General features: G+C 46.7%; 3 protein-coding genes across 4 annotated transcripts; 1 reads left to right on the top strand and 2 right to left on the bottom strand.

Moving 5' to 3' along the window:
* Positions 1 to 1,260: 1,260 nt before the first annotated feature.
* LOC104360707 lies at positions 1,261 to 4,807 on the bottom strand. The gene is made up of 2 exons (XM_009966718.3): positions 4,756 to 4,807; positions 1,261 to 2,597 (listed from the first exon to the last, which is right to left on the bottom strand). Exon 2 carries the CDS (start codon positions 2,580 to 2,582, stop codon positions 1,620 to 1,622), a length of 963 nt encoding a protein of 320 aa, XP_009965020.3. The 5' UTR covers positions 2,583 to 2,597; positions 4,756 to 4,807; the 3' UTR covers positions 1,261 to 1,619.
* A 2,659-nt stretch (positions 4,808 to 7,466) lies between these two features.
* Positions 7,467 to 11,049, bottom strand: LOC104360708 (keratin-associated protein 10-4-like). Of its 2 annotated transcripts, XM_042785165.1 has the most exons (3): positions 11,024 to 11,049; positions 8,581 to 10,087; positions 7,467 to 8,490 (listed from the first exon to the last, which is right to left on the bottom strand). In XM_042785165.1, exons 2-3 carry the CDS (start codon positions 10,065 to 10,067, stop codon positions 8,403 to 8,405), a joined length of 1,575 nt encoding a protein of 524 aa, XP_042641099.1. In that variant the 5' UTR covers positions 10,068 to 10,087; positions 11,024 to 11,049; the 3' UTR covers positions 7,467 to 8,402. The 2 variants fall into 2 exon arrangements, with proteins under 2 accessions (XP_042641099.1, XP_032858033.2); XM_033002142.2 differs by having other exon boundaries at positions 7,467 to 10,087.
* Positions 11,050 to 22,121: 11,072 nt separating this feature from the next.
* On the top strand, positions 22,122 to 26,151 carry LOC104356934 (keratinocyte proline-rich protein). The gene is made up of 2 exons (XM_033002168.2): positions 22,122 to 22,196; positions 24,057 to 26,151. The coding sequence occupies exon 2, from the start codon at positions 24,078 to 24,080 to the stop codon at positions 25,104 to 25,106; it is 1,029 nt and encodes a 342-aa protein (XP_032858059.1). The 5' UTR covers positions 22,122 to 22,196; positions 24,057 to 24,077; the 3' UTR covers positions 25,107 to 26,151.
* Positions 26,152 to 26,263: the final 112 nt, after the last annotated feature.

Raw genomic sequence — 26,263 nt, 5'->3', positions numbered from 1 at the left:
TCCCTCTAATGGCACCTGCCAGCCTCAACACCTGTCCTGAGCATGCCTGGCTTAAGCGAGGATAGAGAGGAAGAACCAGGTTTTTAATAGACCTGGTATAAGAAAGGGATTGATCCCATGTCAGGTAGTCAGGAGGGTCTTAGCAGATCGGGCCTTTCCTCTCTTTTTCATTTAATTGCCCAGGGTGATTTGCCAGAAGTAAAAATTAATTTTCTCTCCCCTGGGGGAACAAGACTCCTCCTAACCCTGAAGAACTGCTGGTAGCATCAGTCTCTGTTTTTACAGGCAAATCTATCAGTTTATTTAAAAAAGGCATCTACATAAATCCCGCTTGGTCTGTTTGGTGTGCTGTGGAAGAAGCCAACGGGATAGGAGGCAGTTTTCCTGCTGGGATTTCCCCAGGAAGCTGCCTGAGCTGAGCCAGGCAGCAAAGCAGTGATGGGAGGAGCTGCTGGGTCTCTTGCTGCACCTTTAGATGGTGGCCGAGAGCTTCTGCTTCCCTGGGAGAGACTGTGGTGTAGGGCAGGTGTGCAAAAGCACGTGCTTTGGGACTTTGCTCTTGTATATATACGCACCAGGAAATCAAAATATTGACCAAGCATGATAATTATTTCCTGCTGTCTATGAAAATGTTATTGTCAAGGAACAGCTGGACGTGAAAGTTAGTTTTCCCTCTGGTTATACTTTTATAACCACAGACTATCGATGCTGATTACCTGTCCGATGCAGACAGGGCCATCTCAGGGTCGCAGCACTAGAAGAGACCTTCTGCAGCATCCTCTCTCCCTCCTGCTATGTCAGGGTCTATCCCACACAACCCAGTTCATAATCTGCTCAGCAGTGGTTTGTCCAGGGACAAAACTGCAAAGCAGGGGGTGCCTGGGGGAAGCTTGCCCTGGTCCCACGTTGCAGGACTGAAAGCTCCTCTGTGTGACCCGTGCAGATGGGGTGCGCTCCCCTACAACACTGGTGAGCTAAGCCTGGAGTAAACTCCTGTCTGAGGGCTGCTAATGAGTCTCTTTACTTCAGTCAAGCCTTCTTCTAAATACCACCCTGTTCTGCTTCTTTTAATATGTCTCTGGGTAATCTTTCAACACTGAGATGTTGCCACAGATGGTAAATCTTTTTAGTCCTAAAAGCATGATTACTGCCATTATTTTACACAAAGGAGTGGTGTAACAACAGGGAATAATTTTGTCCAGTAGTAGGTATTAGAAACAGGTTCTTAGAATGGAAAATAAATCAGACAGAGAGCAAGGATCCACCTACAACCTGAGTTTAATATGACTGGTACAACCGGCGAATATGATTGATCCAGCAACAGTAAAAACCTCTCGGTGTGTGCACACTGTAACAGAGTTTTATCGGTTTGAAGTTCAAAGCCTGAGCACCTGCTCAGAGTTACTTAACTTCTCACTAACAGTTCTTCTGTTGCAGGAATATGTGAAGTGTGGTCACAAAAGGAAGGCAACGCACTCTACGAGTTTAACATGGATACAATAAGGGGTAGAATAAGGCCAAAGCTTCTCTGGGGGATAAGAATGGGAACAGGGGGAGAAAAATAACCTCACACCTCAGCTACGTAGCTTGCTGTTTACACAACTACTCCTTTAATTCTTTTACCACAGCCATTTTGAACCACAACGACTCTTCTTGGAGTGGCTCGAACGTTTCGCCCCACCTGCGTGATGCTGCATCGAGTGCTGGGTGGCCCGTGGGTAGAGGCACTTGGACTTGCTCAGGTGTTGTGTCGATGAGCTCTTGTGCTTGGCTCCCTCCTGCGGCAGCGAGCATTTGACTGCGTGTTGGTGCAAGGAGCACTCCTTTGCTCCCTGCCCAGGGGGGCACTTGGGCACGGGTGGCTGCGGCAGGGACTTGGTTACACACTGCTGCGAGGAGTAGGTGGTGACGCACTCCTGCGTCGGGTAGCCCTTCATGCATTTCTGGTGGGGGAACCCGCTCACGTACTCCTGAGTTACACACTGCTGCGGGGGGCACTCAGTGACTCCCCGCAAAGGTGGGGAGTAGCCACTGGTCATCCCCTGCATGGACTGGAGCTCCGCGCCGTACCGCTGCGACGAGCATTTGGAGATCTTCTGCGACCTGCATTCGTCTTTGCATGAGGCCGAGTACTTGATCCCACACGGTGGGAACTTGAGTTTGCCTGGTTCTGGGCACCTGGGTGCACATGGTGGAAGGCTCTTGGCTACACGCTTTTTCTCAGGGTGGTTAGTCTCACAGGGCTGGAAACTCTGCATTGTGCTCAGCTTCAGGCTGGGCTTCCTGCAGGGCAGAAGGCGAGTGGTCTCGCAAGGCTCAGGGTACAGCAGGACACACTGCTGTACGTAGGGCTGACAAGACAACAGGGATGTCTGGCTCACGCTTGGCTGTGGGCACACGTAAGTGAAAGGTTGCGTGCAGCTTTGCCATCTTGGCATCGGGCTCTTGATCACGCTCACCGGGTAGCACGTGGTGCTGCACGCATTGGCCTGGGGTGTGCACTGCTGGATGCTTTCAGTGATATAGCCTGATCCCGGCAGGTACAGGTGTTTATACCGGTCCCCATAGTAGTGCATGGTCATGCAAGGTGCTTATGTCTGAAAGAAGCAGGAAGAAGACAGACAGTTCAATAGGCATTGGCTATTTTTTATGATGCAGCACTTGGAGTTTCCCCACAGGCATCTCAACATAGTAAGCCCACACATTAGCTCTCCCCAAGGTCAGAGGCTCTCAGTGACTCAAGACCAAGATGTGATTACTGAGGTGAGGAGAGGAGAGGCTGCTCTCAGCCCGTGCCCCCACACCCTTCTCTTAAGAGCCCAGAAACAATCAGGGATTTGAGCCAGACGAACTGAGGAGTTTTCATGCCGCCTTTCAAAGACCAGCTAAGTGTCCATCAAAACATTTCACCGAGCAGAAGTGACATTATGACCCTCCGTTTTACTTCCGGGAAATCTCCTGTGTCCCTACTGGGACATCCTTTCAAGTTTATGTCCTCCCAACTCCCAAGCACCAGAGATGAAAGGCAAGCCAAAATTAAAGGTGTGTCCATGCTGTAATACTCAGGTGTGGCTGCAGTTCATGCAGGCAAACCCAAACTGAGGTTAAATTAGCTAGCTGAGGGTAAGGATAGTTTTGTGGCAGCACGGAGCTCAGCACGTACGACCTGTCTGCCTGCCGAGTCACGGTCCCACAGGGGTCTGCTGGGCTGGCAGCGTGCAATTACAGGCTCTGAGCTTGCTATCGTAGCGTCAGCTTTGCTGCCTCTGCAAGCCTTGCAGTCCTGGCTCAGTACTGCTGTGTAGGCATCTTCAAGCAAAATAAAGAGGAAATACAACAGGATTGTTTCCAAATATTTGGTGAAACCATAGCAGAAAGGAGAAGTTATCAAGGCAAAATCTCAGCTGGTCTTAACTGGTCAAGTTTCGCTAACTTGAAAGAATTACATCCATTTAAATCAGCCTCCTGTCCTGCACTACAGTCATAGCAAGCTGTAGTGTCCTGGTTTTGTTATGGTAACCTGAAAACCCACTGTCAAAATGCCTGGCATAGCGGCTCTGACAGTGAAACCTCATCCTGGCAGCCCCTCTGTGAGCAGCACAAAGGGGAGACTAACTGAGACACCATCCCTGGGGGAGGGACATGGTGGCACCACCCACGGGTCCACACTTGCCTCCTGAAATCACTGTGAAATGTTGAATTGAAATGAATCTCACTTTGCCTTGGCCCTTGGAGTCGTGGGAGAAACCATCCCACTTCATTCCTTACTCCGGAAAGCAACAGTTTCAGGGAGTTTTCTGAGTTTTTAACAAACAGGTTTATTTTGAGCATGACAGAGCGAAGCGCTGACATGTGAAAGGTACTCTGATAGAAAATTTTTCTTTCATTTCAACATTGTTTGGAGGTTAAGTCATATCACTAAGCAACTATAAAGAAGCTGCATTTTCTGAACACCCCTAGTTCTGTCTATAATTACAGTAAGATGTTTTATCTTCCAAAAACCTATCACTGGCTGACTATCAGCAATAATAATGCTGTGTGTTACTATCATTAGGAAAACTTATCGTCACTACAATTACAATAATCTATGACTAATAAAAGCAACCCGTTGAAAAACAATGATAGCAATTTCTACTACCACGTGTACAATGTTAAAGTATCTGGTGATGCTCATCAGGATTAAAAGTTTCTAAAGTAGGGGTAACTATTTGCTTCCAAGGGGTTGTTTGCATCTCAGACTTATTTTTATAATTGTTAGCCTAGCTAGAAATTGTAACACGTTCAGCTTTAGCTACAGAGTCTCTCTGCTGACTTTCACATTGGCATTGAAGTTGGCCAACTTCTTCCTATTATCTGAAAAGTTGCTTTGTTTAAATTCCATAAAATGGCAGCAAATTTCTCCATGCCACTTCCTTCAGAGGAGATGCCTTCTTGCGTGCAAGCTCATATCTGACTCCTGCCAACATCGAGCCCTTTATGTAGTCAACAGCCTCCTTCGGTCTAGAACTAACAGAAAGCATAGAAAAGCCCACAAATCCCACTCCTGACATGATAGTCCATCTGGAATTGCTTTCCCAATATTCTTCAGCTTATCATGGAAGAGATGCTCCAGCTGTTAGAGCCGCACACGCCGGTGCTGAAGGCAGCATCCCCCAGAGGATGCTTCTCCGCGAGCACACAGGCAGGACCTCTGCCTGCTCCGGCCACCCAGGAATAAAACAGCATTTCAGGATCTCCATTAAAAGCCAGACTTACCCACTTCATCAGTGACAACAACCGGAGAGAAGTGCCTAGGAGAGCCCCGCGATGGCAGAGCTTTTATACAGTGAATAAGTGCCCTAGGGGAGTGAGGCGGTTTGGCTGGGTGATGCTCTAATTGCCTGCCAGTCCTGGCCGAGCCACGTGCAGCTTCGTGCCGGCGGGAATGGCTGGCTGGCCTCGCTCTGCGGGGCTGCCATCACTGCCTGGGACATCTGGGTTACTGTGAGCATTGTGAGGGGGGCACCTCCTGATCCAACGCGCTGAACCAGTGAAGCCCCTGGTAGGCCAAGGACACCCTGTGCAGGGGCTGCTGGTGGCCCTCATGCTACGAATCCCCATGAGCGATGCCAAAGTGTCCCTGCCTGACCATTGCAAATCCAGATCTGCTAAAACGCATTTTTCCGCCCAGAAGAAGATTGCGGTTGAGACCACCAAAGGGACTGCTCAAGGGACTCCTCGTTTCCATGGGTGCTGCATGTATAAGTCCTTCCAGTGCCTTTGAAAACACAGTCCAGGAAGAACTCTCGACGACTTTTTGCAGACCATAATTACTGTGGCACGCAGACTTCCTTCACTTACACAAGGAACCCAGGGAAGAGATGGATGATTGGGACTGAGAAAGCCTCTGGGCTAAGGGCAAGACGGCTACTAAAAAGAACATGCCATGAAGTGAATAACCTGCTGAAAGAGGTGACGCTTTTCCGGGACAACAAAGAGGAGAAGGGGCAAGGAGTGCTGGGGCGGCCCGGGGAAAAGTTCCTGAATCAAACCAGGCTCATGTCCTGAAAACACAGATCGCATTTCCTGCTCTGCTGCACAGTCTCTGCACCAGTCATCCCTCCTTTTGTTCCCTGTTTATGCCACAAATAATCCCAAGGAAAAATTAACAGTGTCATGAGCATAAGTGCCGACAGGGAATGCATTTTTATGTAGTCATGTCTGCATAAGTGAAGGCCCTGGCATTTTTTTTTTTTTCCTTTAATGTGAATCTGATACCTATGTATTGGATTCCAGCATGCTGGGAATTAAGGTGAGGTCCCACACATTGAAATAAAAAGAAGTGAAGTAAGTTGACTCTCAATGAAGTAGGTGGAAAAATTCTCACTGATATGAAGCTGGGTGACCATCCCTGGAGGTATTTAAAAGACATGTGGACAAGGCACTTAGAACATGGTTTACTGGTGGACTTGGCAGTGTTACACTTATGGTTGGACTCAATGATCTTAAGGGTCTTTTCTAACCTAAATGATTCTATGATTCTGTGATTTGAAGCAGAATATTGATCTCTGGCTTATGAACCACTGAATAAATTTTCTATTTCTGTTTTCATCAGAAGATTCATAAGCCTGAAGGTAGGCTTGTTATTTACATTTCTGATTTCCCAACAAGAAAGCCTCCCTCAGTATCATAGAAAAAAATACAGACAAAGTGCATGTTTTCCTAGTTGATGTCAACATTTTGAGAGCTACAAAAACCAAATGGGAGAATGTTTTCTTTAGGCTTATCTTATTTTCCACAGCTGAAGACAAAAGCACTGAATCCAACCTGGATTTCTCTAACTTTAATTGCATTTCACTCCCTTGAACCACAATGCCCATTTTGATGTTAAATGATCTGACCCAAGGTTTTAAGAATCAAGCTGGCGTCAGGGACCGGGTAAGTAGATTAACACAATTCTTATAAGCTCCATAAATCCACTTCCCAGGCAAGCTCCAGACCAAACAGCCTTCAAGTAATGCTAATATTCAGTTTAGTGTTTCCAGTGCAGGTAGCAAAATATTAACCCGATGATAACATCGTGCCCTGTCATCCAAATGTTCTTAATTAGCATCTGTAAAGTCCTTTCATCTCGGAGAGACGCACAGGGCCACATGGGACATTGTTGTGGGGGTTATTATTATTCCCAATTAATCACAGGGGAAACTGAGGCACATTGCACTGCGGTCACTTGGCGGTGCAGCATGAGTCAGAGCCAGGGTCAGAACAAGACTCCGTCGCAACCACCTCCACAACAAGCCCCATGCTCTGGCAACCACTCCACCTCTGTGAGATGAGGTCCTACACCACCCAGCCACCCACCACCCAGGAAGATTTTTCCTAACGATCCCTTGGGCTCTGGCTCATATGGGAAAGCCACAAGGATCTGACAGCTCCTGAGAAGGCCAACACCATGGCTCAGTTCTTGGTTTTAAAGGCACAAAACGCTGGATTGTGAGAGCATCGCTGGCTCTGCAAGGTGGAAGGAAGACCACGGTCACTGCTGCTCTTGCACACTGCCTCTCTAGGCCGAATCGTCGTCACTGGACATTCAGGAGAAGGTGTGAAAAGGAGAAACTCTGCTCCCCCCATGATGCACGGAGCACCCTGGGGAAGCACCCAGATGCCACTTCAACATTGCTAGATGCTCAGGTCTTGGATACCTCCTTGCCTTCCGAGGGCAGCCCGCGGTGGCACCCAAGGTCACCGAGCAAGGGTGGAGCAGGGCAGGATGCGGGGCAGCGTCCCGGCCCTGGTCACACCCTCCTCTTTGCCTTGCAACACTTGTTTTTGCCCTCCAAATACGCATGAGCTGCTTAGCATGAGCTACTACTCATTTTCCTAATGATAGGGCATATTATAGGATTTTTGTATTTTTCAGGTAGGAGTTCACTATATTTAATAAAGAAGAACCACCAGAGGGCAAAAAGACAAGCTATTTAATCCGAGTTCAGACAACTGTATTTATTTTAGTGTATATATATATGTATAATATAAGTATACATATATATATATGGTTTGTTTTCAATACAGCGTAGAGTACACATCTTCAGGCAGCATAAAGAATATAGTTAATTGTTTTTATAGCTCAAACTTTTATAAAATAGTCGTGCTACAACTTTCAGTGTTGTTTCAAAGACTTTCTTTTGTTTCAAGTTGTGTTTTCAATATTAATTACAGCAACCAAGTGAATAAAAACTTACATGTATAAAATTTCAGCAAGGACAAACTTCAGTGAGCCAGAAATCCTGTCTTGTTTGAGGACTCTACTGAAGTCAGTGCAGAGTCAGTGTTTTAAAGCAGCGGGGATTTCTGGCCACCTTCTGAAATGAAGGCCATTGGAGTGAGATTTGTACACAGTTTGCTCAGCAAATTTACATTTGGCTTCCAAATCCATGAGTGAAAGCAGCTGGTTTGGACCACTCACAGCCTCGTGGAATCCAAGTTAACCTGAATATTGTCTTCCAAGGCCAGGACTAAACCCAGAGCCAGGCATGGGCGAGAGCTCCACTGGCCACACTGCCAGCCCTTTTGATGCTCTCATGACCTAGACTCCTTAGACATTTCTATTTCTTTTTTTAAATTTTTTTTTTTTTTAAATCACTATTCACTTCAATTAGGTGAGGATTTAACAACATCCCACTAATCTTTGCCTTGTAGCAGATTAACATACAAGCCACAGGCACCTGGAGCGCAGCAATGGAAATAGTATCACACCCTGGCCCAAAACGGAGCTGAGCTACAGGGGAAATACTGGAAAACAGAGATAAAGCAGACTTAAGCAATAGGAACTAGTTGGCAGGTGGTATGAGGAGCTAAGTAACCCCTGCCCCAAAGCTGTGCCTCGCTTTTTTTCCATGGACCTTCCTTTCCCCGGCTCCTTTTTACCAGGGCCATTTGGATGCAGAACAATACTTTTTAGAGTGACTTGAAATTTTTACTCCACCTGACTGACACTGCTGTGGGACACAGTTAGTGGCACACTGATGCTGTGGGACACACTTGGTGGCACACTGCTGCTGCGGGACACACTTAGTGGCACACTGCTGCTGTGGGACACACTTAGTGGCACACTGCTGCTGCGGGACACACTTAGTGGCACACTGCTGCTGTGGGACACACTTGGTGGCACACTGCTGCTGTGGGACACACTTGGTCACGCACTGCTGCTGTGGGACACACTTGGTGGCACACTGCTGCTGTGGGACACACTTGGTCACGCACTGCTGCTGCGGGACACACTTAGTGGCACACTGCTGCTGCGGGACACACTTGGTCACGCACTGCTGCTGTGGGACACACTTAGTGGCACACTGCTGCTGCGGGACACGCTTGGTGGCACACTGCTGCTGTGGGACACATTTAGTGGCACACTGCTGCTGTGGGACACTTTTGGTGGCACACTGCTGCTGCGGGACACACTTAGTGGCACACTGCTGCTGTGGGACACTTTTGGTCGCGCACTGCTGCTGTTGTGGGACACACTTAGTGGCACACTGCTGCTGTGGGACACTTTTGGTGGCACACTGCTGCTGTGGGACACACTTAGTGGCACACTGCTGCTGCATGACACACTTGGTCGTGCACTGCTGCTGTTGTGGGACACACTTAGTGGCACACTGCTGCTGTGGGACACTTTTGGTGGCACACTGCTGCTGCGGGACACACTTGGTCGCGCACTGCTGCTGTGGGACACTTTTGGTGGGACATTGCTGCTGTGGGACACATTTGGTGACACACTGCTGCTGTGGGCCATCAGCTGTCTCACACTGCTGTGGGACACAAATGGTAGCACACTTGGTAGCACACTGCTGTGGGACACACTTGGTCACACACCTGGTTGCACACTGCTGCGGGACGTACGTGGTGGCACACTGCTGCGGGGCACAGGAGGTCACAAAGCGGTGTGAGACAAACTTGGTGGCACGCTGCTGCGGGACACACGTGGTGACACACCTGGTGGGACACTGCTGCTGGGGGCTGTATGTGGTCACACACTGCTGCGGGACGCACTTGGTCGCACACTGCTCCTGTGGGATGCCTTTGGCCAGGTACGGCTGCTGTGGTACACATGTGGTCACGCACCTGGTGGCACACTGCTGCTGGGGGGCAGAGGTGGCCACGCAGTTGGTTGCGCTCTCTTGCGGCGCACCCGGGGTCGCGCGCTGCTGCTGCTGTGGCACACACCTGGTCACACAAGGCTGCTGTGACACACCGCTGGTCACGCGCTGCTGCTGCGGCACGCAGGTCGTCACGCACCGAGTTACACATGGCTGCTGTAGGATGCGCTGGATCACACTCTGCTGCTGCGGGACGCACTTGGTTGCATACTGCTGGCGCGGCACACACTTGGTCACACACTGCTGTTGGGAGAAGCTGGAGGACATGATCCGCTGCCGGGGGACGCAGGGGGTCACATATTGTGGGATGTACGGTGCCGAGTGCCAGGTAGGCACTGGCAGGTGTCTGGCAGCGTACATCGACGGGCACTTGATGGGGATGGGGTCCTGGTAGACCGGAGGGAGGCATTGGTGTAGGTAGCACGACATCTTGATGAGATTTTGCAGGACTGGAAAGACACGCGAGAAACAGACCCTTTAGACAGACAGCCGGCTGAGTTTCTGAGTCCTGCTGCTGCCTATGCTGCTGGACTGGCTCACTTCACAGGGTGCCAGAGACACGTCCCACCTATGCCACGGTCTCAAAACCACACCAGCAACAGCCAAGGACCCAACCCATCATTTGAAACTCTGAAACACAGCACTAAGCCAAGCAGTGGGGAAATTCAGAGACACGTATCACTAAACATCTCCCCAGACTACATCTCTGTCTCCATCACCTGGACCTTCACAGGGGAGAGCTGATCTTGGAGGTCAGCAGAGGAATAGCTGGTCTCAGAGCTGCCTTTCAATCATTAAAGCCAGTTTTCCCCTCCTGCTTTTCGTTGGCGACTGCCTCTGACCTCTTGCTCATGCATCAAGAAAAAAGCCCAAACGAGAAACAAGCTCTGAACCTCTGGCCACATCTGCCATAGCAGAAGAGGCAAAGAGCACCCAAGGCACCGCTGCTTGGTGATTCCATCACACCGCAGGCAGGCAAAAGTTCACAGTTCAGTCCCAGCATCACAAAGTTCATGCTCATTAGGGAACCAAAGCCAATTAAAGGGTAGCAATACCACAACTGAGCACAAGCCTGCTTACAGTTCTTCTAGCATTATGTTCTCTGATACACCAAATCCGTTCTGACTGTTGTTAGGCACCCCAAAAACAAACAACAATAGCAGCACCCCAATTACTGCTAACAACCTTTCCTCACATTTTTCAGAAGCATCTCTTGGACGCAGATGCCCAGCTATAGACACTGAGAGCACACTCCCACTTCAACACAGCAATTCAAACCAACTAGTTTTAAAGTCTTTTCCCATAGAGCATTTTTTATATGCAAAAAAAGCAGAAATAAATCTGCATTTCAGCAGCTACAGAAGCTCAGCACAAACCAGACTTACCCAGCTCCCTGGTGAGAACAGCTTTGTGATGTGACCAGTGAGCACTAATAGAAGGACAGCTTTTATATAGCTACTAAACATGCCTTGAAGGTATGAGGTACCCACGACATATCCTATTAGCTCCTATGCAAAAGCTGCTCTGTGTGCAACACTTGTAGTGACTAGCATCAGTGTACTCATCCCTGAGGATGAGTAGTTGAGTGTCAGCTCCCCATAGTAAGAGTAATTAACTTTTGTATAATCCTCCCTGGCATGGTAAGACTGAATGGCATTCGAAGAGGCAGCAGCAGCAGCATCCCCGGCCTCAGGGGTTTTGTAAGGCAGAACTGCACCCAAAAACATGCACTAGTGGCTTTCCAGAGGTCTCACTGGAAGTCAGGCTTCACAGTCCCTGGAAATGTCCTAGTGGTCCCCTGGAAATGGGACCATCCCATCACTCAGCTTCCTTCCACGCACAGATGGCATTGGTCTCATGCTGTGAGAGCTACACTGACAGCTCCATGTCCTTCTCTAATTGTAGTCCCTGGTTAGAGCTGGCAGCACTTCTCAGCTGCCTACAGTGGCCAGCCCCTGGGGTCAGGTGTGTGTGTGGGGGGGGGGGGGGGGGGGGTGCTGGACACAGGGTACTGGCTCCTTGGAGGAAAAATAGGAGCTTGTAGTAAAGTTCAAACCACCCCCTTGGGTGGGTGCAGTTCACATCCATAGAGACCTTCATTTTTAGCTCACGTAGTCCCAATGCTCCCCTGATCCCAACACCATCACTCGTTATCAGAGCAATGGGGATAAACGCTCCAGTGACTATCAGGTGAGCAGAAAAGATGAGCTACAGTCACGTTTGATTGCAGCTCTTGCACAACAGGCTCATCTGTCAAAGCTGTGACTGGCAGCACAGCCGGACACAAAAAGCACCGGGAGCAGATAAACTTCCTCCAGTCCTGCAGGTGACTTTCTCAGTGAGTCAACTTCTTATCACACACTGCGCCCAGATTAAAGAAACTAGTTAGAAAACTGGGAGATTAATTTTTTGAAGTCACTGAAGATCTAATTGATGTTTTCATGTGTACGTCGTCACATGAAATGTCTCCAAGAGGGACAATTTCTTCCTGCTGACTACAAGGAGAGATGAGGGGGACCAGCACAGAGGAGTGCTCAGCCCCACTGACATCTGACACTGGCTGAGATGAAACCCACCCCAAGAGGATCGGTTCCTGAGTATGTTTATTAAAAACAGTGGTTTCTTATGAACTAGAGAAATGACTCGACCCAGGTGGTTTTTGAGGCAAAGGAAAAGGTCCAGAAATAATTTTGTAATGAAACTGAATAATAAAGTTTAGGAACTCTTGGACAACTATGCCCCACACCCAGCAAGAATCACCGCGGGTGAAATGCTCCCTTTACCATAGGCTTCTCCAGCAAGAACAAATCTTGACCCTTGCTGGTCAGCACTGTGTGTGTTCATCTTTACCTGAACCACAAGAAATGTGGCTTTGTTGTGGCATCCCTTCTGCAGAAATTGGCTCTTTGATCCAAAGCCATAACACTTCATTGCTTTTTAGCTCCAAAGGCCGGAGGTGTGAGCCTCCCTGTTAGCCAAAGTGAGCAGTTCACATTCATAGTATTTTTATTCTAGTTCAGATGTAATACTGCCCCAACCTTCAAACAAATCCTTATTTCATCCTGTACTCGACAAAAACCCCATGCGTACCCACCTAACTTACTGAAAGCCCAGGTGAACTTTAATTTTTTGATCACAACAGTCACTTGTCTTTCATGTTAATACCCAGTAATGTCTGTAAAACTATGCATCTAAATCCTCTTAATCAGTACACTCCAAAACTACAGAATCAAAGACAGGAAGAAAGCCCCAGAAACCCAATTAGACTCCATTTTAACTTTGACAACATAGTAACTCTGGAGACTTTCACTATGTAACAATTTAATGAGTGTTTCACTTTCATGTGACAATGCCTGTTAAAAATGTGTGCTTCTGTTTGTCATCCTCTGTGCATATCCCGGTAATATCCACCTTCTCCCCACAAGCCATCCCTGCCCTGCTGTTCTCAGCTAAGAAAATCTCCTGTGCTTTTTTACCATGTCTGACTCAACCTGAAAAACAGCATGAGATGAAGGTGGGAAAAAGAGGTTAAAACAAGGCTGTGGCACTGAGAAGTACGAAGAGGGAAGCAGAAAAACATCCTGAAGGAGATACCAGGTGAGACATTAGGGACTCCACCACCTTCCCTTTAATAAGTCAGGAATGCAAAGGAGCACCGTCACAGTGCAGCAATTTTGGAGCATGAGCCAGTGCACCAGGAATGCAAAGCTCCTTGCCTGCTCCAAATAAAGAAATCTGGCAGAAGAACGAGCCAGTCAAAAAAAAAGATAGAAGAAACACATGGCACATGGAAAATAAGGAGGTGATTGGTGACAGCCAACATGGCTTCACTAAGGGCAAATTGTGACACAATTTTGGTGTCCTTCTACAATGGGGTTACAGCATTGGTGAATAAGAACAACTGATGTCATCTACCTGGACTTGTGCAAAGCATTTGGCAACGTCTCACACAACATCCTTGTCTCTAAATTGGACAGACATGGATTTGACAGATGGAGCACCTGGTGGATAAAGAATTTGTTGGATGGTCGCACTCAAAGAGTGGCAGTCAACAGCTCGATGTCCAAGTGGAGAGCAGTGATGAGTGGTGTTCCTCAAGGGTCAGTGTTGGGCCTGGCCCTGTTTAACACCTTTTTGTTGGTGACATAGACAATGGGATCAAGTGTACCCTCAACAAGTTCATCAACAACTCTGAGCTGTGTGGTGCAGTGACACGCTGGAGGGCAGGGATGGCATCCAGAGGGACCTGTCCAGGCTCGAGAGGTTGGCCTGTGCAAACCTCATGGAGTTCAACAAGGCCAGGGGCAAGGTCCTGCCCATGGTTCAGGGAAATCCCCAGCACAAATCCAAGCTGGGCGAAGAGTGGATGGAGAGCGGACCTGCAGAGAGGGACTTGGGGCTGTTGGTGGGTGGAAAACTGCCTGTGAGCCAGCACCATGCACTCACAGCCCCGAACCCACCCGTGCCCTGGGCTGCAGCCAGAGCAGGGGGGGCAGCAGGGCCAGGGAGGGGATTCTCCCCCTCTGCTCCGCTCTGGGGAGACTCCTCTGCAGTGCTGGGGCCAGCTCGGGGGCCCCCAACAGCAGAAGGACACGGAGCTGCTCGAGCGGGGCCAGAGGAGGCCACGAAGATGCTGGGGGGGCTGGAGCAGCTCCCCTGGGAGGCCAGGCTGAGAGAGTTGGGGGGGGTCAGCCTGGAGAAGAGAAGGCTCCGGGGGGACCTTCGAGCAGCCTCCCAGGGCTTAAAGGGGGGACAGGAAAGGTGGGGAGGGAGTCTTTACAAGGGCATGTAGTGATAGGACGAGGGGTAATGGCGTTAAACTGAAAAAGGATAGATGTAGATTAGGTATAAGGAGGAAATTCTTTACTGTGAGGGTGGTAAGGCACTGGCACAGGGTGCCCAGAGAAGCTGTGGCTGCCCCCTCCCTGGAAGGGTTCAAGGCCAGGTTGGATGGGGCTTTGAGCAACCTGGTCTAGTGGAAGATGTACCTGCCCATGGCAGGGCGGTTGGAACTGGATAATCTTTAAGGTCCCTTCCAAGCCAAACCATTCTATGATTCTATGAAACAAGGTAAATTAGCTAGGTGTGATCTGGGATATTGGTTTGAAACTTCAAGTAGTATAAAATTCACCTTGTTCCATTAACAGTAACAAAAAAAAAAATACCAATAAACCAGGCAAAGAGCTGTAAAGCAGGAGGGAGTGAAAGCAGGGAGCTGTTAATCTTTAAAACTAGTGCATAGTGAAGAACACTACATGTGTTAAGCTACAATAGCAAAGCCAAGGAAGAGAGTCTTCCCTTGAAGAAATAGATCTGCCTTAGACAAGTACCTGCATGGGTCTGGGATGGTCATTTCCTCCAGTGTCTTCAAGACACAGCCATTTCCTCCAGCCTTGCCAAGGAACAGTAATGTCCTCCAGTCTCACGAAGGCATGGACATTTCCTCCAGCCTCACCAAGTCATGATCATTTCCTTCAGCTTCACCAAAACACAGACCTTTCCTCCAGCCTCACAAAGGCATGGCCATTTCCTCTGGCCTCACCAAGGCATGGCTATGTCCTCCAAACTCCCAGGGCATGGACATTTCCTTCAAGCTGTACAAACCACTAGAGCGCAGCATTCACACACGCAACCACCTCCTGCAACAGCCTTGCAGAACCAGATGCTGGCAGCTGGGAAACTGCCTTCAGATGCCCTCTCTCTCCAGGAAAATAGTTTAAATTGGCAGCCTGTGAACTAGACCCAGCCCAATGCCTTTGTGTCATAGGACCCTAATGTCTGAATACTCCTTTATCGTACCATGGCATGATGTTAAATCTGAGTCAGCAACGATCCCTGCAGCCCAACCACAGCCGGTAAAAGCCAGAGTGCCTTATTCCAGCTGCTCACAAGTACATGTGCTTCTGGGCATTGAGAACACACACTGAAATGGTAGCTGGGCTGCACGTCGGGTTCTTCACAGGAGAGTGAGTCTGCTCAGTTGATCGCTGCAGGGCAGTAAGATGCGTGCAGGGAGGGGAGGGTAGAGAATAAAGGAAACACAGGAGAATAAGCAGAGATTGCATTTTTATTGTATCAGACTTGTAATTAGAAAGCAGCATACAGGCTGTAGATAATACAACTTAACATATTATTAGCCCAGCAAGCAGTAAATTCACAGTCTCACTATTTCAGTGATTTAATAGCACTGAAGGCAAAATACTAACCCCATCATGCATTAGAATGAAATGCTCCTCATTTGGACTCCTTCTTGCTTCATTTTAAAAGTGTTTTATTACTTAATGAACTCTTGCTGTTCTGCAATTAGTAGCCCCACACACCTCTTTGTTCTGGTTGCTACCAGGCTCGATGGAGGTTAGTCTCTGCAGAAAATCTGACTACATGATTTTAATAGCCCTGATGACTTCTCAAACACTTAAGCTGAGCTGTGGAGTTTCAACACAACTTTCTCTCTCCCCAGCACCCATATCCATTAGCTCCATTCCTTAGCTGGACTTCTAATGGGAGGGAAAACTTGGTGCTGAGGTTTGAACTCAAAGCTTGATCACAGCCACAGCTGCCCACCCTGTGGCAGCAATGGATGTTAAGTCAAAGGCACAAAGTCCCCGGCGGCAGCACAGCTCCAGGAACCACCGGCACCTCTGCTCTGAATAGGGAAGCAGCATGCGGTCGCCGAGGCATCCAGCTCCAGAAGATGAAGCTGTGAAATATATCTAGTGGAGCCTCTATCACACCAGGAATGAGAACGTGAAGTCACCATGGCATGCCCCAGATTTCATTCCTCTGCCATCACTTTCCATACAGAGGAGCTACTTTGGCTTGGGAGGCCATTGACTCAGCTTCTGGTTTTGTTGTTGTTCCGTGCGTGGCACAGAAATGAGAGCTTGTCATGCCTTGTCTGGCGGTGGGCATTTCTTGGCTTCTGGTTTTGATGTAAAAACCTCCTCCGGTTGCTTTTCTTTTCTTTTTGGCTCTTGCTGTGTCTGGCTCTGCTGCTGCTGGATGCTGGGTGCTGGTTCTAGCATGGCTTTGCCTACTGCAGGTGGCAGAGGGGCTGCTTGCTTGCACTGCCGCTGGTTTAGCTGGGAGGACACCCTTCTTGCAAGCCAGGGACTGAGAAAAAGATTATGGGAAAAAAGAAAATCCGATGGTTTTAAGGAAATAAAAGAATTGCACTTCTTTATTTTTCTTCTTTTTGTAAAACAACAAACCAAGAGAGGGAAGAAACACAGCAGCAAAAGCAGCACTTTTCTATTAGAAACACTAGTAGCTTCACCTTCCTCCACATACAGGTGTTAGAATGAAGCAAACTGTGAGAGCTCAGGATTGTTGTGATTTTAATTACTAACTCAGAGCAATAGAAAGGAGAAGATACAAGATAAGCCTTTCTCTTTTGAGCTTGAAGACCAGTAACTGCCACTCCCAAGCTATCTGCCAGCTGTATATTCACCTGGTCAATGTCTCTTTCATTACTCAGACCTTGTTTAATGATTTCTTTCCCAGCGCTCACTGGTGTTAGTATTCATTTGCAGTCCAAGCACCTTTGAGGACACCAAGGTTGGGTCCATTTTCTCAGACACAGCATTTGTGCAAGACTGTGAGGCTCCTCAAAATCTTCCCTGCTGCTCTGAGATTTACCCCTTTCTTTTCCTCCCCAGGGAGTTTGTTCTATCAGACAGAACATATTATTAAATCAGATGCTTAGGTCATACTAAGCTTTTAAAATTTCCTCTTTTATAACAATTCAGCTAATAGAGCAGTTTTAGGATTATAGTACAAGGCATGTTTATATAATCTCTGAGTCCTCTGGGCCTGATTCTCTTCCTATAATCACCTTGTGCAATGGTGTGATGCCATCCAAGTCACAAGAATGGCATAGGTATAACCAAGATTATCTCCATTAATCTGTGGCATTACACAGATGCAGAAACAGTTGGAGAAGAAAGAGTTTAATTCCTAGAGCCTGCAGCTTCTGATATTTAATCTCAATTACTTCCATTTGTAAATGGAAGAATCTGAAATTGCCATCACCAAACCCTAATCTTACAATAAGTCATATTATGGCAAGTCTAAGTAATATAGTATTTAATAGATTCATCACAATCAAAATTACCCACCCCACCAGTGAAAAAATGAATCAGTGCAAAGACAATATAACAGACTTGAGAGTCAGAGACATCCTTGTACACCCCAGGAGCTCTACCTCCCAGAGAGAAGGGCTTGTACTGTACATGGTACATTTTTTTCACAGCTCCAGAACTGCCCAATTTGCAGAAGCAGGTGTTTTTTTCCTGACCTTTGGGAGAGAAAACTCCCCATTCTTAGACATTTTCTATTTTAGCAACAGAAGGTGGTTGTGTTGGCCACACCTGAGGCACAAAAGCTTGTTCTTATCCAGATGTTTTCCAAATGCTCTCCTCTAAAGAATCATGACTTCAGTCCTGCCAGAAACAACAAAAATAATGCAGGCAGAAAATTCGTGAAGAAATTCAAAATGTGGGGCCTGTATCTCAGGGACATTCAAGGTCTTTTCTGACTGCAAGCAGTGCCCCAAGAACCTCCCTGTTGCACCAGACACCTGCCTGACCACCATACAGCCAATGCTCCAGCAAGCTGGTATTTCATCCCCTTCCTAGAGGGCAGGGAAACCTGAAACGTGGCACTGTACCCCAGCTCACTCTTCTGCAGCAGCACCGTAAAGACAAGCACAAAGCCAGGGTGACCCCCAGGCTGCTCTATTTTACAATTGCAAGTCCTGGTGCATGAGCTAGAAAAGGCTGATGACAGACTAAACTCCAACAAGTTCATTCCTGAGCTCAACTGCATTAATGTAGCAATTGTGAATTAGTCTCTTTGATGTGATGGCTGACTGGAAAGTGTTCCTGTTGTGCCCAATGGGTTTTCAATGAGGCAATCTGTTGTACTTGAGAAGCACATTAATTCTGCAGAAGCAGTTAGGAATAAATTTAAGCAGGGAATTAAGAGAAGATTTTCAAGAAGCAGTGCAGGGAGACTCTGGAACAGGCTGCCAAATCAGAAAATTGGAATCAAAATATGGAACAAGCTTTAAGATGGAGGTTGGTGAATTTATGGAGGAGGTTTTATAACTATGAATGCAGAGTCACAGACTTAACTCAGTGATTCAGCCATGTGCGTCTCTTGAGAGTTATTAAACTAATCCATTGATACAGGTTTAATAGGAAGCCCTCTGGTTCCTGGGAAGCTCAGGTGTTGTATTGTAGCAGAACCGAAGAGGAATCACTCATGAAATAACAAGCAGGAAAAAAAGAAAATATTGAAGAGTGGATACTTCATATCCAGTACTTGGATACTACAGCATTTGGCCATGCCTGTGGGTGACCAGCCCCTCATCTTCTGTAACATGACTTGACAGTCTCCAGCACTAGGAGAGAAGATGCTTTAGTGACTGGACTCATAGGCAGACAGACCGATACTAGGAAATTCAGTAACAGGTAATTATGTCTTTTGTCTCGTGAGATGAGTTAATCAAGATGTCCACCCTAAAATGATGACAGACACAATAATAAAGAACAAGATGGGGTGTTAACGAAACAGTGTTTAATTAAGCCAGCAGGGCGAGCCCTGTCTTGAGAGATCCAGTTCAGCAACTTCTGAATCACACCATGAAATCCAGGAGTGCAATGGTTTCCTCAGATCGTTTTCTCTGTGCACAAAGGTTCATAGTACTGGACAGAGAAAAATCAAGGAGCATCCATGCAGGCATGAGGTGAGGATCACAGCAAGCATTTCACATCCTGAGCTGAAGTTCTCTGCAGTGGTCTCCACTTCTGAAAAAGCTGATTCTTTTTTTTTTAGACTGGAGCAATATAGCTTCGGGACCCTTAGAGATATTGAGACATTCATCTCAGTGATAAACCAGATAAAGTTGACAGCTACAGGCCTCCATTCAGAGCTGCTAGCATAACTGCTACATATCTCCCAGGGTATCTTAGACTTTTGGGGACTTAATCACCTGGTCAGCATTTGCACGGCCACTGACAGGCTGATAGCAACACAGCACCTACCCAAGCTGTGTGGGAGCTGGAGTAGCAATTTCTATCTAGGAAAGATGGGTTCAGGCTGGTATGTTTTCTCACTTGTGGTGTTATGTTCCCTGAAATTAGTGGTACAACTTCAGTATCAACTGGGAGATGAGCTGGGCTCCACCAGGTGAGAGCTGAGGAGCTCCACGTTCACTGTAAAGCCACCTTGCTCAATGCACGTTTCCCCCGTAGTTTCCCAAATGTTTTAGTAAGGCAGGTTTCACTGCATATGGTATTTGCCTCTAAAAATAGTCTTTGTGTAACTCACATGGAAGGGGAAAGCAATTACACCTCTACTATGGGAAAAACATTCACTCCCTTTCCACAGGCTGACTTCAGAGACTCTTCGATGATAATTACCATCATTTTTCTGCTGAGGTTGCTGACATGGAGGTGAAGTGACCTCCCCGAGCCTCTCCAGACCTGGATCCAAACCAGTGTTTAAGGTCAGGACAGCCCCACCTTCTGATCTCCAGACAGGGTTCAGGTCGTCTCCCTTCCAGCTATGGAAAGTGATTTTCTTTAATCACTCGGTGTTGCAAGTTGAGGCTAGAAATTTGACACCTAAATATTCCAGAGACATCACTGTTTGCTTAAATAAAATCAGTGTCTCAACACAGAGCCATGGCTGTACGGCCTGTAACAGTCCTTGCCTTAACACTGCTCTACAAGTGCTACGTGCCCTGTTTCCCTCGGGTGCTCTAATTGATGGACATAATAAAGGTTACTGAAGCTGTAACCTGAAGATGCATATTCACTTGTGAATATTGCACAAACATTCAAATGTAGTGTTTGATCTAATGAAATGTACCGTCTCCTTTCGAACCCAACTGCTCTTCAGGCCAACAAGTGCAATGATAAAAATCACTTTTTTAATGAGTCTGAGCTTATTCCCTCTATCTTCCTGCTTTGAAGGGCTCTATTCCAGAATCATATCTCAGCAGAAGGGCTATTTTGATAACCGCGAAGCATGATGCTACCTAGAAAGCAGACAGGCAGGTTCTCCACTGTTGGAAAGTGTCCTAGTTCCTGCCTTCAGCAGAGCTACAACTGCAATTTGTACCCACAGAGCAGCAGGTGAGGCCTGAGTCAGGGTTAGGTCCTGGGCTGGGATATTCCCCTCTCTAGCAAAGGCTGGCGACTAAAACTAAGCAGCTTCCAGAGCCAGGCAGGCAAGCAGCAAAGGCAGAGCCCCACCTGCCATGAGGTAAGAAAGGAAGTTGCCCAGATGAAGTCACGCTATAGGAGAAGACATGGTCTAAAATTCAGGTGTTCTGTCCTTCAGTTGCCAAACAATTATTAACAGAGGAAGTTACACCACAGCTAGAAACAGCTTCTTGCATTTGCAGCCCAGGAATCCCAGCTGGTGACGGGTACCAGCTCAGCCTGTTGCAATGATTGCATCGGTAGTGCGTGCTCTGATAAGAGCTCTGGTAAAATGGTGGAGACAGGACAAAGATAGTCCCAAGACAACCAAATATGATGAAATTCACCTCTGTGTGGGATGCCTCGTCTCTGCTGCTGAAAATAATCCTACTATCAGAAATGAGGACTGTTTGACTGGTATTCTGGTAGCTCCCTGAGATTTTGAGGATAATAATCAGTGAGCTATTTTCACTCTTTTTTTTTTTTTTTTTTTTTTACATGGAATAATGCTTAGGGAATAAACTGTATATGCTACAAACTCCCTTTATTTCACATGGAGATTGAAACATCTTTTCAAATGCCATTCCAGCACTTAAATGAGACAAGTGTCCAAATTCCATTTGGATGTGTTGAATCTTATATACTACTAAAAAATCCCCTTACTTTTTACATGATACATGGAGATAAACTCAGTTTCCTCTTCTGTCACATTTAGATGGGTGGGATTTATGTCTTCTGTACTGTGGAAAGTAACATGCATTCAAAATTATCTGCTCCGAAATGAAAGAAGAATTAAATCTATTAAGATCTTCAGGGGGTAAGAATAAACCCATCCATCACAAGTTTATAAAAGCACAAGAAAGTCACTTTAGAGATCTCATTGATGAAAAGCAGGTGAGAGAAGTACAGATTAGCTCCCCTGTCTTAAACTACAAATGCATCTTAAGAAGCAGGGGCATTAGCTGGCATGAAATGACTCATGTATGGGTTGAAGTGGAGCCACACTGGTTGACACCACACCAAGACCCCTGATCTCCATGGGGTCTGCAATGAATGTATTAACCTGACGGTATGACCTTGATTCACACAGAAAGTTTTTTTTATTAAATCAGATTAGTCAAAAAGGGGAATAAAACTCATTCTGCACTAAAAGCCTCTCTTCACAATGCCTACGTGTAAAACAAGTCTGTGGAGGAAATGCATGCACAACGGCAGTTGTGAAAGAATGAGCTCATTACCTAGGAGGACTCATTCCCAGAAGGCAGGGCTTTGAAACCATATAAAAGTTCTCAAATCTCCGTGCTTCACCATCCACTCGACTTCGTGCTTCTCCCTGTTGACTGGTTGGGTAAGTCAGAGAATACTGATACTTTTTTGTGCTATCTATAATTTTACTTCTTGGTTTAATGTAGGCAGACTCTTTAAAGAAGTATTTTTTTTCAATACCTTTGAATATGTAAAAGATTCCTGCAAAGAAGAGAAATGGTGGGTATTGGAATAGGACAAGCAGTCTTGGAATGACTCTGCAAGGCAAATTCAGATTGCGTGTAAACCTGAGGATAGTTAAGTGCTAAATTAGACTGTTTCTGAAGAAGAGATTAGATAAAATTACTTTGGTTTAAGTATAACTGATCCTGCCTTCAGGGAAAGAGAAGGTGTAAATTACCTCCTAAAGCTCCTTCCAAATCTATTTTCTGTGATTCTGCTATTTATAACAAGAATATTTTTTAAACTTCACTTTCATTGAATAATTATTTTGTAAAAGATAAATTTGGGAGTATGAAGGGCTGTAGGGAATAGAACGGTGAAGGTATTCCTAGTGTGCTGCCTCAGTCATGCTAACCATGTCAAGAGCAATATATCTTGGTCTAAGATCTTTCAGGTCCTTATAAAAAAAAATAGCAAGAGACAAGTGATATTGATCTGGAGGATCTAGGAGGATGTAGAAGAGAGGAATGAATTTGCTTTGAAGATGTGCTGAGAGGAGTAGGCAACATGAGGAAGGGAGAACAATTTGCACACTCTCACATGATCTGTGTTGGTGCTAGTCCTGCATTGAGGGACTTAAAAATGCCTCTTCCAACCAACACTTCTGTGATTCTAACCTTCTATTTGTGCCCTTAGATTGTGTTTAGAAAAACAACAACACAGGCTTTACCAAAGACACAGCATCAGTCCAGCCTTCAGCAGCCCACAAAACAGAGGCAGTTTCATAAATTGTTAGGAAAACCCATTTGGCCTGTTGCACATTACTGGCCTTGGGAAAATAAATCCCTCCTGATTATTCTGATTCATGCAACCTATGTGTATTATTAGTGGCCATGATAATCCAGAAACATATGGACGCGTTACCACTGCTAATTCTTTCAATGACAGTTGGAAGAACTGTGCCACAGGTAACCTCAATCCATTACATCACCAGTGAAGTCAGAGGGAAACCAGAGCAAGAGGAGGAGTTGGCCTATTACTGTTACTATAAAGGCTCTTAATACTACAGAAAGATATCAGCTTACTGATGAGGTCAATCTTGAGGCCTTGGCACCTCAGGTTTCTAATTCCAAGAAATATCTGGAAACCATTTTAAAATGGGCAAAATCAAATTAAGTATTTCAGTTTTGTCAATGTAAAATATCCTGTTGGGCCCAGATTTGTGTCTTTCTAATTTTTGATACACCAAAAGTTTTTAATTGTCTTCAGCATTCTATTATTATTATTATTATTATTATTATTATTATTATTATTATTATTATTATTATTATTATTATTATTATTATTTTGACTTTCTGAAACCGTTATCAAACCAGTAGATCTGTTATTTTCCCGCTCTTCTCATCAATTCCCCAGGACAGAAATGAAAGGAAGTTAACACACTAGGAAGAGCTAAGCAACAGGAGCAAGAGCTCTGAAGTGTAAATCAGCTCCACATTCAAAGGAGTGGTGCTACCTCAGTTAGACCTGACAGGGCTGTCCCACATTGCAGAACAGAAAAGAGGAACAAGATAAGACAGAGTCAGAGCAGGAGCTGAAAGGCAGGATGAGAAAGAAAGAGCAAATCATAATTCTTTTTCTGCCAACCTGCCTTGGGAAACCAACGGCAAACTAAGAGAACTTTACTCTTGCGGCTGATTCATGTTTCTTATAATCGTTTCACCCTTATCCCAATGCTATTCATTTAGCAGACACAATAACACTCTGACATTTCTTTCAGATAATTTTGTTTCCTGCAAAGATGTCTTTGAATCAAATGCAAATCAAGCAGGAATTCAACCTCCCACCTGGCTTGGGCAAAACAATTTCAAAGCAAAGCCAAGAGCCTGTGCCATGCACTGAGCCAGTCCCATGTCCACAGCAGCAACCTGAAGTCCAAGTCCCAACACCTTGCCCAGAACCAGTCCCTGTAGTAGTGGTACCATGCCCAGAAAAAACAGTGCCATTGCCAACACCGGTGGTGGAACCAACCCAGGAAGAAACACCAGTGGTCGTAATACCCACGTGTCCACCCCAGGAGCAGCAGCAGCAACAGCAATGCAAGCTACCACCAACTATCCCACCTGTGTCATGCCCTGAGCCTGTTCCATGCCCTGAAGAGAAATCAGAGTGCAAAGAGGTGCCTGTGCCAGAACCTGTTTCCTGCTCTGAGCCAACTCCGTGTGTGCTGGAGAAACAGGAGTGCAAGGAGATCCCTGTGCCAATCCCTGTTCCCTGCCCTGAACCTGAACAATGTCCCCAGGAGAAGCAGCAGTGCAAGGAGATCCCTGCACCAATCCCTGTTCCATGCCCTGAACCTGCACAATGTCCTCAGGAGAAGCAGGAGTGCAAGGAGATCCCTGTGCCCACCCCGTGCCCTCCAGAGAAGCAGGAGTGCAAGGAGACCCCTGTGCCAATCCCTGTTCCGTGCCCTGAGCCCACACCATGTGCCCAAGAAAAGCAGCAGTGCAAGGAGATCCCCGTGCCAATCCCTGTTCCATGCCCTGAACCTGCATCGTGTCCTCAGGAGGAGCAGCAGTGCAAGGAGATCCCTGCACCAATCCCTGTTCCATGCCCTGAACCTGCGCAATGTCCCCAGGAAAAGCAAGAGTGCAAGGAGATCCCTGTGCCCACCCCGTGCCCTCCAGAGAAGCAGGAGTGCAAGGAGACCCCTGCGCCAATCCCTGCTCCCTGCCCTGAGCCAGAGAAGTGCTCTCTTCCAGAGAATTGTCCTCCCATCGAGCAGCAGCAGGTGAAGCAGCCCAACCAGTGGCCACCCATGCAGAAGTAACTTGCAGCTGGCAAGGGAAGCCCTGAAGAGAGAAGAAGATCACAAACCCAGACCTCCTCTCCCCGTGTCTCACAACCAGCGGTCATTTTCCAACACCCTTTTGTTCGTTGCAGATTTTCTGTTAAGAAGCACAGCTTCCAACTCCCCCCCAGCTAACGCTAGCGTTATCCTATACTAACAGCCATACAATAACTGACACGTCAGGACCGTCAATAGATAATAAGGCTTCAAGCGGTGTTGTAGGCATGTGCGTTCAGCTTCCCAGCAGCCTGAATTTCTGCCCTCTCCCAACCATCTCGCTGGCTTTTAAAGGCCCAGAGAGAGACCAAAGAGTATGATGGCACGCACGAGTCAGGGTTCATTAAGCTAAATATTCAAACTTAACCCAAATGCAGTTAGGGACCTAGAGCTCATTGTCCAGACCCGCATGCTGCCTCCTGGTTTTCATGCCTTCCTCCCCAGCTCCCTGTATGCGAATGCCATCTCCCACCTTGCATTTAGGAGTTTTGCCTATTAACAATAGCGTTTGAGGTTTGTGCAGAGCCTGCTGCTAAGGGGTTCTGGTCAATGGCAACAAGACTTTCCGAATCATGAATCCATAGTGCCGAATATTTTATGCAATTAAAAAAATCCATTGAGCTAGAGGAAAGAGAAAGATTTTTTACAAAAGAGCCATCCCCTCTTAATTATCTGCTTAGCTGAATCGGTAGCAATCAGCACTTTCCTCAGAGAGCTCACCTTGGATTTTCTAGGATGTGTAAAAGAACAGCTCACGCTGAGATTATTTATGGAGAATATATAGATAATGAAATCCAATCCAGACATGTTTTGAAATAGATTAACCTCAGGCGTGGCTTCCATCTGTTAGACAGGATAAAGGAAGAAGCATACACAGCGCTGTCTCAATTACACCCTGGAATATGTTTCACCACACAGTGTTGTTGCGTATGTATTTGGTACTTATCTCTAATTATTTTAGGCTGATATTGTATCCAGGATTTATTTCACTGTGAAAATCAACAATAAAAATGACTTTGAATACCAAGTTGTGGAGATTTTTAATAGCTTCTGCTTACAAAGTTGAAAAGGAGCCTCAGCCTGAAACAGCCAGTCAATTTTTAGGCTCAAAGCTGGGTGAATCAGGACTCAGAAACTCG

This window comes from Tyto alba, unplaced genomic scaffold, assembly GCF_018691265.1.
Source record: "Tyto alba isolate M040663 unplaced genomic scaffold, T.alba_DEE_v4.0 Super-Scaffold_8, whole genome shotgun sequence".
In the NCBI taxonomy this organism is placed as follows: domain Eukaryota; kingdom Metazoa; phylum Chordata; class Aves; order Strigiformes; family Tytonidae; genus Tyto; species Tyto alba.
Note: the sequence above shows the minus strand (reverse complement) of the source record. Positions and strands in the feature narration are given on the sequence as shown.